This window comes from Balaenoptera musculus, chromosome 4 (assembly GCF_009873245.2).
Source record: "Balaenoptera musculus isolate JJ_BM4_2016_0621 chromosome 4, mBalMus1.pri.v3, whole genome shotgun sequence".
Taxonomy (NCBI): domain Eukaryota; kingdom Metazoa; phylum Chordata; class Mammalia; order Artiodactyla; family Balaenopteridae; genus Balaenoptera; species Balaenoptera musculus.
The window spans coordinates 50,789,813-50,805,790 of record NC_045788.1 but is presented as its reverse complement, the minus strand read 5'-3'; the positions used below and the strand labels follow the sequence as shown (position 1 = coordinate 50,805,790).

The 15,978-nt window shown below is 37.9% G+C and overlaps 1 protein-coding gene across 1 annotated transcript in view; it reads left to right on the top strand.

Moving 5' to 3' along the window:
• The window catches only part of SPATA16 (spermatogenesis associated 16), a 237,058-nt gene that overhangs the window by 177,561 nt on the left and 43,519 nt on the right, over positions 1-15,978 (top strand). The window contains exons 6-7 of the mRNA XM_036850729.1: positions 11,314-11,460; positions 12,494-12,606. Of these exons, the coding sequence (XP_036706624.1) occupies positions 11,314-11,460; positions 12,494-12,606 (260 nt within the window). The remainder of the gene's footprint in view (positions 1-11,313; positions 11,461-12,493; positions 12,607-15,978) is intronic.

Genomic DNA, 15,978 nt, shown 5'->3' with positions numbered 1-15,978 from the left:
CATGCACCAAATGGTAAGCAACACCATGGCATTCATTATCTTACCATTTTATCATAATGCCTGACACATTTATATAGACTCTGGTAAGGGGAGCCTATAAATATTTTTCAGGTAAATTAGGTAATCAATTCTTTATCTAAGCTATATATCTTATTAAGATTATTTCTAATATTTCATCATTTTGTTGCTATTATGGATTAAACCATTATTTTCATTATACTATATATTTTATTATACCTATATATTTTGATTGACCTTTTTAAATCTTATATCTGTTTATTTGGGGGTTTGTATATTTCCTTTTTTGATCCCTTACTGAACTCTTGTCTATACTAATAGATTTTCACTTTATCCTCTTGGAGTTTCTATATAAATAACCATCTATTCTTAAGTTATGACCATTTGGCTTCTTCACTTCCAAAATTTATATCTCTCATTTTTATTTCAGGTCTTATTCCTTTGGCCTGAAATTCCAAAGCTACAGAGAATAATAGTGGTTAAAGGCAGTCATTTTGTTTCTGAGTTTAACAGGAATAAAACAGATTAAAAGTAGTTTCACCACAACCAAACTGACTACTAATAGTGAATAGTAAAGAGTAATATCTAATAATCAAGATAATCTCCTTTTTTAGATTTCCATATGTAAGCAATAACTTATCAAATACAAAACCAAAGCCTTACTGACTTTCAAATTTCATATATTAACTACAGGAAATTACTGAGTCATTACCATAAGATCATTTGCTCATGAGCCATGATAATTCATGAGTAATAATAGTTCTTGTATATGATAATCATGATAATTCTTTGTTTTTTAATTGTCTTCAACAATTGCACTTATTAAATAAAAAACTGTAGAACTCAAAAACCAATTTCAACAGAAAACAAAAGAAAATCTCTGGTCTCAGGAAAAGAAATTGCTGTGCTTCTCTGGGATGGTAGTTTGTTGTTGTTGTTGTTGTTATTGTTTTACCTTAGGAACATTGTGAATGAGATAGTTGATCTTCTTTATTTCTGGAAAGTATACAGGAGCTTATAAAATACATTCTGTGTATTAATCTCACCTATGGCTTCATCACCGGTCTCTTACTTTTCCTTCTGATCTGTTTTCTTCAAGCACTCTTTTACACATTTTTTTATGCTGTATTTATTTATTTAAGGCAAGTCATTACACTTCCAGAGTGAGCTATAAACAAATAAGTAGATTACCAGTCCAGATAGTAAGGAAAACTAAGGCTTTCAGATTATGTAAGACTTTTATTATTCAGTATTAGTTAACTACCCAAGGGTCACTTTTTGCAAAATGTAGAATCTAATCGAAAGTGGAAAAATCATAATTATGATATAGATCAAGAAAAATAATGCTAAACATTTTTTTTTAGTTATTTCTGAGATATACATTTTAAAGTAATAACTAGGATTATGACTTATAACATTATACCAGAACATACAAGATTTTTAGAAATTTCATGTAATGTCTGAAACATTTATATTAACATATTTCCATACAAATATAAACTTTTTTTTTAACATCTTTATTGGAGTATAATTGCTTTACAATGGTGTGTTAAACATTTATTTTTTATTATTATCTCATATACTTAAGTCTAGTTATTAGTAATAGTATTACAATAATGTTATTATAATAGCATCACTAAGACAGTCAATTTTGATATCTTTGTACTAGCTGTAAAAATTAATTATTCTTAATCCTCAAACTATTATGTTTCTTAAATAAGGAAATTATTCTTCTCAGATAGTCAACTTGAAGAATTTATAATATGTCTTACATCTCAGCTATGATATTTTAAGGATTCCATAGTATTTTTAGATATACTGAACTACTAGCTAAATCCCTCTGTCAGAAATCTTTGGTTTCAAGTAATAGGAATCACAGCTTAAACTGATTTCAGTATATTTAAGTTTTAAAGGGGTAGGAGGAGGCATGATATACATTGATTTATAATACAACTACAGGGGGACTATCTTTAAGTACAGCTTGATCCAATAGTTCACTCACTGCTCTATTTTCTACAGTCAGTTTTCTTCTCAAGTTCTACCTGGTATTCCATCACCTGTACCATGCCCTCAAGCGCTAGGATCTTGAGTCATAGCAAAATTCCCAAATGTCATTACAAACTTCAAATCACACTGTCCCAAGAAGCAGTGAATATCTCTTCCACCCAATTCCTGGGACTCACTCTTCCTCATTGGCCCAAATTACATTATATGCTTATACTTGAACCAAAACTGAGGTCAAGGTAATGCCATGGATTGATTCGCCTAAGTCAAATAGGTCTCACTTTTAGAGTAGGTAGGGAAGGAGAGAATTCTCCAAGGGTAAAAAAAGAGGGAAGGTGGGAATGCATGTTAGGTATCCAACCAACCAATGTCCATTCCAATGGCTGCAGAAATACAGCCATTTAAGGGCATTAGAGCAACAACATATTATTTCACTAACTGTGAATTTAATAAATATTGAAGGGAAGAGCAGTATCTTTCATGTTTGTTTGTCTCAAACCTACTTTGCTGGGGATGGAATTAAGGAACTTCCCCAGAATAAATACAATACAGCTGATTAAACATAAAACTTTGGAATCAATAAGAATTCCAAGTGAAATAAAAATGAACTATGTATAAATATCTTATGTAATTATTTGTTTTTCAAAGTTTATAAGTGGGTTATGAGAGGCAACTTATATATACAAAGATCAGTTTTGGAGAAGTAGAGCAGAAGCCTGAAGGGAAAATTAGGAATCTTAGGAATGAAAACTAATGTTTTTTACTTGCATCTATAACTCTGAAATTATAATGAAGGTCAAAGGGAAAATACAATTTATTATACAAAGATTCATTATACAAATAGCTTTCTCACACATCAAATGCAAAAATCAAAATACGCTATCTATATTTTTAAAGTGGAAACTGTTTTATTATTTATGGGGGCAATAATGATGTTAGCTGCAAAGTTGCTGCCTTTTGCTATTTTCTTGCTGATGTGAATTTGTGGATAACTTCCAATATAGAAGTATTGGCATTAAAAAGTGAACAAAATAAAACTCAGAAAATGACTGGGTGGGAAAGAAGTAATGACAAAGTGTTGGCATTATGAAAGGACTGGAGAAGCTAAACTCTGAAACTGATCACTAAGACGAAGTCATATAAAACTGACATGGTCCCATCTCACACTGAACAACTGGGACCTTTAGAAATGAGATTTTGCTCTAGCCCAAAATGTCAGAACATTTTGTTATGGACAAAGGGCAGAGAAATGAAATAGACACTGGAGAATAGAGAAGGAAATGAAACAGAGAAAGGAGATGATAGAACCCTAACAAATCTGCTTATTTCTAAAAGGCTTTTAAAACCTCTATGATTTTTCTTTTTTCAAAATTGCTTTGAGAAGTTTATCCACAATCTGTTGACTGTGGTTATGATGAGGTGTCCAACAGAAAATACTGATGATGGTGGTATCTATGTTTTCTACTTTATGTCCAGAGAGCTCATATTTTATTTTACAGATATTTAACTTCATAAAAAATAAGCAGTCCCTCATATATAGAGATGAGTCTGCTGATCTACAATCAACCGTTCACATTTTTGCAGATGCTTTTCTGGTGCTGCTGACAGTTTCATTAAGCCAGATTCTCTGTTAATCCAATCTTCTTTGTGACTAAGAGTCCATATTTCCCAGAGAACAAGCTGCAGCAAGGGCCCAACCTGAGCGTGAAACTAAGTTTTCAATCTAGGCAAAGCTGCTCTGTTCATTTGAGCATCAACTCCACTGAGTTACCTAATACATATTATTTTACCTCACTCACCCTTTGTAAATTGAACAGAAACCACTTAAAGTTTAGGTAAAATAAAAAAACAAAGATTGTGTGATATTCTTTTCTAAGTTTAGTGACGGAGAGATAAATCCTGTCTCGGAAGCTCTGAACATTTCATTAGCTTTGATTTTTTTGAAGTTCTATTCTTATTTGGACGATTAAAAATTCAGGATTGAGAAAACTTTGTTTTTATATTCAACTCAAGTATTGATTGAGCACCGACTAGGTGCTTGGGGCATGAAGATAACGTGAAGATGTGATCTTGAAGAGGATTAAAACTTATTGGAGAGATGAGACATATCCCCATGAAACATTAGGAGATTCACTCTAGAGTGAGTGGTATGGGTGTTCTTTTTTTTTTTAACATCTTTATTGGAGTATAATTGCTTCACAATGTTGTGTTAGTTGCTGCTGTATAACAAAGTGAATCAGCTATACATATACATATATCCCCATATACCCTCCCTCTTGCGTCTCCCTCCCACCCTCCCTATCCCACCCCTCTAGGTGGTCACAAAGCACCAAGTTGATCTCCCTGTGCTATTCAGCTGCTTCCCACTAGCTATCTACTTTACACTTGGTAGTGTATATATGTCCATGCCACTCTCTCACTTCGTCTCAGCCTACCCTTCCCCCTCCTCCTCCTCCATTCTCTATGTCTGCGTCTTTATTCCCATCCTGCCCCTAGGGTCACCAGAACCTTTTTTTTTTAGATTCCATATATCTGTGTTAGCATACGGTATTTGTTTTTCTCTTTCTGACTTACTTCACTCTGTATGACAGACCCTAGGTCCATCCACGTCACTACAAGTAACTCAATTTCGTTTCTCTTTATGGCTGAATAATATTTCACTGTATGTATGTGCCACATCTTCTTTATCCATTCATCTGTCGATGGACACTTAGGTTACTTCCATGTCCTGGCTATTGTAAATAGAGCTGCAATGGACATTGTGGTACATGACTCTTTGGGGTTTTTTTTTTTTTTTTTTCTTCTGCGTTTTTTTTTATAGCTACTTTATTTATTATTTATTTTTGGCTGTGTTGGGTCTCCGGTTCGTGCGAGGGCTTTCTCCAGTTAAGGCAAGCGGGGGCCACTCTCCATCGCGGTGCGGGGACCGCTCTTCATCGCGGTGCGCGGGCCTCTCACCATCGCGGCCCCCCCCCCGCTGCGGGGCACAGGCTCCAGACGCGCAGGCTCAGCAGTCGTGGCTCACGGGCCCAGCCACTCCGCGGCATGTGGGATCCTCCCAGAACAGGGCCCGAACCCGTGTCCCCTGCATTAGCAGGCAGACTCTCAACCACTGCGCCACCAGGGAAGCCCTGGGGGTTTTTTTGTTTTTCACTTTTGGCTGCGTTGGGTCTTCGTTGCTGTGCGCAGGCTTTCTCTAGTTGTGGTGAGCGGGGGCTACTCTTTGTTGCTGTGTGTGGGCTTCTCACTGCAGTGGTTTCTCTTGTTGCGGAGCATGAGCTCTAGGCACACAGGCTTCAGTACTCGTGGCTCACGGGCTCTAGAGCGCAGGCTCAGTAGTTGTGGCACACGGGCTTAGTTGCTCCGCAGCATGTGGGATCTTCCTGGCCCAGGGCTCGAACCCGTGTCCCCTGCATTGGCAGGTGGATTCTTAACCACTGTGCCACCAGGGAAGCCCCACATGACTCTTTTTGAGTTATGGTTTTCTCAGGGTATATGCCCAGTAGCAGGACTGCTGGGTCATATGGTAGTTCTATTTTTAGTTTGGGTGTGTTCTTTAAGAGTTTGGGTCGGGGGAGTACTGAAATACTCAGGTAGCCCTTTAGGGACTAGGTGGGGCTTAAATTAGGCACATCTGGAAGTATAGTAATCGACTGAATAAAAGAAATATTGAGAGATTAGGTAGATGTTTCTGGGTGGAAAAGCACAAAGAAAAATTCAGAGGCAGGATGAGCACAGGCTAGTACAAACTAGTGAAATCAGCAGACCTGATGAGAAAGGTTTATACTGGAGAAAACATAGGAATGAAGAATAGACTGTGAAACACATTCACACAATTGAGAGCCCTGAATACCAGGAAAGAAGCACTGAAATTCCTGAGGAGTGATGTAACCATGACAAAGGTGATATTCCAGAAATATTCACTGGGTGGCGGTGTGGAGATGTATTGGTGTGAAATCATACTGGTGGCAGCGAGGCTTGTTGGGAAATGTTTTCTGTAACCCAGATGCGGTGTGATCAGAAATTTGACCAGGGTGGTAGCAATGATAATGCAAACAGCGGGGTTAATATGAGTTGTATTACAGTGGGCAGATTTAATGAGTTTTTGAGATTCACTAAATGTCAGGGAATAAGAGGAAAGAAAAGTTAACAATGATTTCAAAATTTTAAGCCAGAATAATTGGGTGAATAATGGCCATCCCTTCAATATGCTGGTGAAAAGTAGTGACGAGAGATGTTGTGGACATTTAAAAAATCACTTTCAAGGAATATATTTGCTGTATTTGAGGTAACGTTTGTAATGGTGAGCAAATAGCAATGTGCCAGTAGGCATTTGGAAATGCTGTGTTTGAAATTGGTGAAATTTTGCAGATGAGACTATGGCTTTGGATCCCTAGTCTTTTGATTTAGAACAGGGGTCCCCAACCCCCAACCGGTACCGGTCCACGGCCTGTTAAGAACCGGGCCGCACAGCAGGAGGTGAGCGGCAGGGAGAGCGAGCGAAGTTTCATCTGCCGCTCCCCATCGCTCCCCGTCGGTCGCATTACCACCTGAACCATCCTCCACTCCATCCATGGAAAAACTGTCTTCCATGAAACCGGTCCCTGGTGCCAAAAAGGTTGGGGACTGCTGGATTAGAAGTAATAGCAAATGCCACAAGAATAGAGAAATTGGACTTCCCTGGTGGCACAGTGGGCTCTGGTCCGGGAAGATCCCACATGCCGCGGAGCAACTAAGCCCGTGCGCCACAACTACTGAGGCCGCGTGCCACAACTACTGAAGCCCATGCACCTAGAGCCCATGCTCCGCAACAAGAGAAGCCACCACAATGAGAAACCTGCGCACCACAACAAAGTGTAGCCCCCGCTCGCCACAACTAGAGAAAGCCCGCATGCAGCAACAAAGATGCAACTCAGCCAAAAATAATTAATTAATTAATTAATTAAAACAAGAAATAGGAAAATTCCCCCAAGAGTGTTAATATGAAGAACATATCAGTGAGCCAGAGACAGCTAGGAGGTGCACTGAATGAAATGCAGGAGAAAAAGGGAGGAAGAGGAAGCAGCATGTATATGTGTAGGAGAGATGGGGAGACGCAGACAGAGAAAGAGGCAGAGAGAAAGACAGAGGGAAACAGAGGGACAGAGAGAGAAAGAGAAGAGACTGTCACTGAACTCCAGGGAGGTGACTTCAGGGAGGGAGGAAGGAACATACAGAAGGTCAAAGAGCATGAATGTCTTGAGTACCTGAAAGCTGGTCAGCTCCAGCCTCCTGAGGTACAATCAAAGGTTCTTGATAAAGGGCAAACGTTACCCTCTTTTGCTGAGAGTTGGACATCTTTCATTTGGAGGATAAAGAATTGAAAGATCATGTTTCTACAAGAAACTTAATCTGCATAATCTATCTTTGATATTCTTTCTTAAAACATCTGCTCCCCTAATGGTACAAATTTGGAACTGCATCATACCTGCAAATTGATTTTTTAATAATAAATTTGGTCCTAGTCATCTAAATTTCACCTGCAATTGTGATAAATAGTAAAGGAATGCATTAAGGGATTTATTTCTCCCAAGTTTTCTTCTCACATGACAGGAGCAAAGACATTTTTAATCAATTCAACTTTCCTACCAAAGGACAATATATTCTGGTTAACTTTCATATCCATCAGAGGCACAGGGCTTTTCGGACGTAGGTAGAGGTTTATGAGCATAAAATCGAGAACAATTAGCACTCAAATTAATGTTACATGAGATTCAACATCTGGTAAGTGTGTCATCATTTTGGGTCATAGACCACTTGCTAGGCTAAATGTTCATACAACTGTAATTTACTCTGCATACAAATGGAATAAAAATGATACTTTAAAAATATTTTTTTAACTTAACAGTATGTATGTAGGGACCTCTCTCATTTCAAAACTTTGACTAGAATTGAACAACAGATTGAACAGGATGAAACATACAGCATCAAAAGGAACAGAAAATACATTTTTGCAAGTATATTTTATAACAAATTAGCTATAGTGCTAATATTAGTTTCTCTAGTTCATCTAACCACTGTCACTATTGATATAGATCTCCTCTTTATCCATCAAATATTTAAGAGCAAGAAGAGGTCAACCTCTCAAAGTCTTTGTGCTGTTTATATAACAGAGCCCTCAAACATCGGCTGCTTCTGGCAATAGAGGGGCATCAGAAAATGCCAGATCTCAAGATGCCTCCTGCGACTCACCACAAACAACAGCCCGTGCACAGCACACCCTAAACTATTCTGAACTTCAGGACTCCGGGGCCTCCAAGAGCACTTTAATGTAGACCTTAAAGTCCTAGAGGTGTCCTGCAGGGAACCCTCTCTGAGCTGGAAGCAGGTGCTGGCAGGAAGCTTCAGGGTACCTGGGATCCAGCAGCTTCTATGTCAACAAGCTACATATACTCTGGGTCTGTGGGGAAGTCAGAGGGTCCATAAAGCCTACCCACACCCATTCAGGGGGCCTCTGGGCATCCAGAGTTACCCAGAAAGCCAAGGCTCTCCCCAGAGGATGGCCCCAGACTTCACCACCAGCATGGCCATGAGCACTGGGGCCTTCTAGGTCAGGAAGCACAACCAGATTAAAGAGCAAACCATAGCCAGGGACACATACCTTCTCCTGCCCTCCGCCTCCAGAGTACGCTAATTCCTGAAAATACTGACAATCTAGACATGCCAGCATCTTAGAGCGTGCTAAAGAATAACTACAATCAAAAAAAAAATGTTATGACCATTTATCAGGAGAATGAGCTAGTGTCCATTTTATTTTTACTTAATTGCCTTTTCACATGGTCCGGTTATTGGCAACTTCAGTAAAACTGGTAAACTCTTGGCTGGGTGTGTCTGTATCTGCAGATTTCAAAAGCAAAGAAACTTTCTGCACTCTTGAGATGGAGACGCAGAAATCACATTTTACCCTGTTTATAGAAATGAGCCATCCTTTTAAAAAGAGGCAAACACCAACTAAAGAAGCACCTAATACTGCAATCTGCTTTTAAAGTGCCTTGAAGTTACGCTATTAATTCTAAGAACCCTTGAGCCTTTGTTGTACTTTTCTAGATAGAGTAAGGAAGTGTTCTCTCTAGAACTGTGTCTGTTAAAGCCATCTATGTATTGACATTCCCCTGCTTCTGTAACATGCTTCCCACTGACTGTCAGAGTGATGATCGCTGTCGTAGGATTGTTTTGAGAGTTAAGCCCTGTGCTTCAATGTTCAGCAGCCTGACTCTCAATTCTGGTCCCTCCATTTGCTGTGTTGGGCAAGTCTGTAATTTCTTGAAGCTCCAGTTTGGTCATCCGTAAGGTGGGCATAATAATGTGTCCTGCTCTACATTGTTGTTGAATGAGAAAGATAATCCTGATAATGTGTATGGCACAGAAGAAGTGTCACATAAATGTTAGCCCTCAATAATATTTAGTGGTTACCAGATCCTGTCACCAAAGACTAAATCATGTTTAATATATTTTTGTTCTGTGCTTGTGTTTAAAAGATACTTTGTAATATTTTCTTTTAATTATCAGCATACATGTTAACTCTCTGTTTGACAGCCGTATGCTATTTACTTAACCAAAATGTGCCAAATAGCTTACTGCAGTGTTTTCCAAACTGTGCTTTGAAAAATTGGGATTCTGTGGAGGGGTTTGAGGTGGCTATTGTGTGTGGGGTACAGAATGGGGTACAGTGAAGAGAGTGAGTGGTCAGTGATCCAGGCTTCAAATGGAACAGCTCTACCTTTACCGACTTTAAATACTGGGCTACTCAGTAAATTTTAGTTTGAACAAAGGGTTCTGCAGCTAAAAATCAAGGCAGGGAAGTCAGAGAGGGTGGATAAAAACACTCATGGTTTACTATGTCTATTATTTTTTTAAAGAAATACTACAGATAGCAAAGACTGTATTTGAAACACTGCCATTTGAGTTCTGATTCTAGATTAAAAATTGGCATTTAAATCATAATTCAAGGATATTTGGAATTTCATCTTTTTCCCTTTCTGGCAGCGTTAAATAGGGAGGGCTCATTAAACCCTCTGTTCACCCTGTTCACCATCTTTCATTTGAGAAGTCTATTGTAATAAACCAAAGCATTATTACTCAGAATGAAAATGAATGAAGTAAATCTGGCCTCCAAGACCCCATGGTTGACATCTGTCCCTGTCCCAAAAGTAATCCAAAGTCAAGCAAGCCTAAAGCAGAGTGCAGTGGTTAGGCCCACGGTCTCCGGAGTCAGACTGCCCAGGTGTGAATCCTGCTTTGTCCACTTATATGCGTGTTTCCAGACAAGTCACTTCCCATCTGTGTACCTCAACCTCCCGGTTATTTGTAAAATGAGGACAATAGCACCAATTATGTGAATGTATCGTGAGGATTTAAAGAGAACACACACAAAACAAACATGATTACCAAAGGGGAAAGGGAAGGAAGGGAGGGATAAATTAGGAGCATGGGATTAACAGATATAAACTATTATACATAAAATAGATAAGCAACAAAGATTTACTGTATAGCACAGGGAACTATTTTCAGTATCTTGTAATAACCTATGATGGAAAATAATCTGAAAAAAAAAAAAATATATATATATATAATTGAACCACTTTTTGTACACCTGAAACACAATATTGTAAATCCACTATATGTCGATAAAAAAAATTTTAATAGAATGCACACAAAATGTTTAGAACAAGGGAAGGTAGAAAATAAGTACTAAGTAAACATTAGCTCTTCTAGTCATTAAGAACAGAGTTTGTTTTAGAACCATTTTCTTGACACATGAGTTATTTCCAAGTCTAATTACAAAAGTTAGTACATTTATCATTTTAAATTTCCTTCAACTATAGGAGGGATAGCAACTAAATTAATTAGCCTTATATTTTAATTCTTACTTGGTAATTTTCCTCTTTCCTTTCATATAACATTATTTTCTTAAACTGTGAACAGAAATATCAAATTCTCTTGAAAGGTGTCACACAGAAAAATATTAAGCCTGCAACCTGGTCCTGAATTTTGTATTATTTTGAATATGGGGAAAGAGGACCACATAACCTAGTCATATTCTATTGCTATACTTTGTATATGTTTATATTTTAAGAAAAATATGAAGGATAAAGTATGATTTTGATATATCATCTATTTGACCTTTTGATGCACATACTTTTACTGTGTATCTTTAATTTTTTCTGAGTATAATTCTTGAAATCTGGGGGGAAAATACCCTGAAAACAATAAAATGATAAAGTCTTTAGTTCTTTTTCTCTCATATTTCAGACCTTCAAGGACTCCACGTGTTGCCTCAGACAGTTGACTGGTCATCTTTTCCTCCTCAACAGTATCTCTTGACTCTTGGGTTCAAAAACAAAGAAGATGGGAAGTTTTTGGAAAAAGTATCAAATAGGAAGTTACCAACATTTACAGGTAAGTCACCTTGACTTGTTATCTTTCAATACTGTTTTAAGTTAGGAATTGTGCATTATTCATTAAGCTTTATTCATCACAAGCCTAGCATATAGTAGGGCCTGGGCACCAAAATGTTTGTTGGGTCATACTTAACTCCTTCCGATCTTCTTTGTGGGTTAGTTAACAACACCTGGAATTCTGGTTCCCGCAGGAGTGCCCACCTCCCTCACTCTAACCATCTCACCGTAACCATACCACCACCTATGCCTGATCACGGGGCACTTAAAGATTACAAGCTTTTGTCATCATCCATCAGCAAACACAGAAGAAAATCGTGCAACAAAACTATTGTATGAAATCAAACGTATAGCCAATGACCACCTTAAATCACTTGGATTATCTGCCATTGTATTAATACCTGTTCTACTCTTTTCTTATGTAATTAACCAAGATCTCAGATCTCCTGAAGAGTATTATAGTTAAATGGTGCTCAGTAATTCTAGTTGAAACTTTCAAAAATCAAGTAAACATTCACGTGGAGTTGAAGTCTCATACTTAAGGGCTGAATTCATGACCAGGTTGAATTTATCCCTTCAGCTCTACCCACATAATTAAGGATTTGTGTTTTGTCTGGCACTCTGTCCTCTGAGGCTTATCTCAGCTTCGAGCTACATTCAAAGTCAGTGCAATCTGCACACTTGAATAATACCTGGGAGGAACAAGACAAGAATCAGACACATTTATGATGACATTTTTTTCACAACTCAGGAAAAGCATATTCTGCAGAGGGAGGTGAATTGTTATAGGCTGTCCCGTAGATCTCTCAATCAAGAAACACAACAAAAGGAATAAATAGTAGTCTCTAAAGGGCAATGTCTCCTCATAGATCTTTCACTGTTATACTTCTGGTCTTTGAGATGGGACTCGTTTCTATACTAAAGATTTCATATCTATTAATATTGAGATATCTGTTTATAGCTTGCTAAGGAAAGCATTTTGAAATGGAAGTCAGGGAAAAAAAAGTATAAAAGTTTATTGTTACAATTTTTAGAACATAAAACTCCCTTCGGCCTGCTGACAAGAGAAGACACAGTGAGACACATGGAGACAATGGGGAAGCGAGTCTTGCCAATACTGGATTTTATTAGAAGCACCCAATCGAATGTAGGTATATAAGTCTTTTATATTTTTTCAACATATAAATATCAGACAATTCTAGAAGTATGGAAAGTTTATGGTGTAAATATTGCAAGTGTTGGAGGATTTTAGAAACTTTCACAGTAAATCTTATTTGTAAAACCCAGCAAAGTTTAGCTAATGATTTTATTCCTTTTATACTTTAAAATATATTAATCATAAAGCTACACTTTGCAATTTCCAGCATTTTTCAGGCTAGAGCCTTTTCTTTGTGGCTTCCTGATATCTAATTGAAGGTTGAATTGAATCTCTTGCTTCAAATCAATAACAGAAGTTTAGTGAACACAGTGCTTTCCCTATTTCATACATTTGGCTATTGCATATAACCATTTTGTTGCCTATACAAGAATTCAGAACATTAAAAGCTAGCTCCTCCACATCAACTGATAAATTGGATGCTACTCTAAACATTGGCAATTGATCTTTTTTGCTGTTGTTAACATCTTTACTGGAGTATAATTGCTTTATAATGTTGTGTTAGTTTCTGTTGTATAAAAAAGTGAACCAGGGGCTTCCCTGGTGGCGCAGTGGTTGAGAATCTGCCTGCTAATGCAGGGGACACGGGTTCGAGCCCTGGTCTGGGAAGATCCCACATGCCGCGGAGCAACTAGGCCCGTGAGCCACAACTACTGAGCCTGCGCGTCTGGAGCCTGTGCTCTGCAACAAGAGAGGCCGCGATAGTGAGAGGCCCGCGCACCGCGATGAAGAGTGGCCCCCACTTGCCGCAATTAGAGAAAGCCCTCGCACAGAAACGAAGACCCAACACAGCCAAAAATAAATAAATAAATTAATTAATTAATTAATTTTAAAAAAAAGTGAACCAGCTATATGCATACATATATCCCCATATCCCATCCCTCTTGCGTCTCCCTCCCACCCTCCCTATCCCACCCCTCTAGGTGGTCACAAAGCACCAAGCTGATCTCCCTGTTGCTATGCAGCTGCTCCCCACTAGCTATCTATTTTACATTTGGTAGTGTGTATATGTCCATGCCACTCTCTCACTTCATCCCAGCTTACCCTTCCCCCTCCCTGTGTTCTCAAGTCCATTCTCTACGTCTGCATCATTATTCCTGCCCTGCCCCTAGGTTCATCAGAACCTTTTTTTTTTTAGATTCCATATATATGTGTTAGCATAGGGTATTCGTTTTTCTCTTTCTGATGTACTTCTCTCTGTATGACAGACTCTAGGTCCATCCACCTCACTACAAATAACTCAATTTCATTTCTTTTTATGGCTGAGTAATATTCCATTGTATATATGTGCCACATCTTCTTTATCCATTCATCTGTCGATAGACACTTACATTGCTTCCATGTCCTGGCTATTGTAAATATTGCTGCAATGAACATTGTGGTACATGACTCTTTGAATTATCATATTCTCAGGGTATATGCCCAGTAGTGGGATGGCTGGGTCATATAGTAGTTCTATTTTTAGTTTTTTAAGGAATCTCCATACTGTTTCTCCATAGTGGCTGTATCAATTTACATTCCCACCAGCAGTGCAAGAGGGTTCCCTTTTCTCCACACCCTCTCCAACATTTATTGTTTGTAGATTTTTTGATGATGGCCATTCTGACAGGGGTGAGGTGATACCTCATTGTAGTTTTGATTTGCATTTCTCTAATAATTAGTGATGTTGAGCATTCTTTCATGTGTTTGTTGGCAATCTATATATCTTCTTTGGAGAAATATCTATTTAGGTCTTCTGCCCATTTTTGGATTGGGTTGTTTGTTTTTTTTGCTATTGAGCCGCATGAGCTGCTTGTATATTTTGGAGATTAATCCTTTGTCAGTTGCTTCGTTTGCCAATATTTTCTCCCATTCTGAGGGTTGTCTTTTGTCCTGTTTATGGTTTCCTTTGCTGTGCAAAAGCTTTTAAGTTTCATTAGGTCCCATTTGTTTATTTTTGTTTTTATTTTCATTACTCTAGGAGGTGGGTCTAAAAGGATCTTGCTGTGATTTATGTCATAGAGTGTTCTGCCTATGTTTTCCTCTAACAGTTTTATAGTGTCTGGCCTTACATTTAGGTCTTTAATCCATTTTGAGTTTATTTATGTGTATGGTGTTAGGAAGTGTTCTAATTTCATTCTTTTACATGTAGCTGTCCAGTTTTCCCAGCACCACTTATTGAAGAGGCTGTCTTTTCTCCATTGGATATTCTTGCCTCCTTTATCAAATATAAGGTGACCATATGTGCATGGGTTTATCTCTGGGCTTTCTATCCTATTCCAATGATCTATATTTGTTTTTGTGCCAGTACCATACTGTCTTGATTACTGTAGCTTTGTAGTATAGTCTGAAGTCAGGGTGCCTGATTCCTCCAGTTCTGTTTTTCTTTCTCAAGATTGCTTTGGCTATTCGGGGTCTTTTGTGTTTCCATACAAATTGTGAAATTTTTTGTTCTAGTTCTGTGAAAAATGCCATTGGTAGTTTGATAGGGATTGCATTGAATCTGTAGATTGCTTTGGGTAGTACAGTCATTTTCACAATGTTGATTCTTCCAATCCAAGAACATGGTATATCTCTCCATCTGTTGGTATCATCTTTAATTACTTTCATCAGTGTCAATAGTATTCTGCATACAGGTCTTCTGTCTCCTTAGGTTGGTTTATTCCTAGGTATTTTATTCTTTTTGTTGCAATGGTAAATGCAAGTGTTTCCTTAATTTCTCTTTCAGATTTTTCATCATTAGTGTATAGGAATGCAAGAGATTTCTGTGCATTAATTTTGTATCCTGCTACTCTACCAAATTCATTGATTAGCTCTAGTTGTTTTCTGGTAGCATCTTTAGGATCCTCTATGTATAGTATCATGTTATCTGCAAATAGTGACAGTTTTACTTCTTCTTTTCCTATTTGGATTCCTTTTATTTCTTTTTCTTCTCTGATTGCTGTGGCTGAAACTTCCAAAACTATGTTGAATAACAGTGGTGAGAGTGGACAACCTTGTCTTGTTCCTGATCTTAGAGGAAATGGTTTCAGTTTTTCACCATTATAAACGATGGTGGCTGTGGGTTTGTCATATATGGCTTTTATTATGTTGAGGTAGGTTCCCTCTATGCCTACTTTCTGAAGAGTTTTTATCATAAATGGGTGTTGAATTTTATCAAAAACTTTTTCTGCATCTATTGAGATGATCATATGGTTTTTTTGCTTCAGTTCGTTAATATGGTTTATCACATTGATTGATTTGTGTATATTGAAGAATCCTTGCATTCCTGGGATAAACCCCACTTGATCATGCTGTATGAGCCTTTTAATGTGCTGTTGGATTCCGTTTGCTAGTATTTTGTTGAGGATTTTTGCATCTATGTTCATCAGTGATATTGGCCTG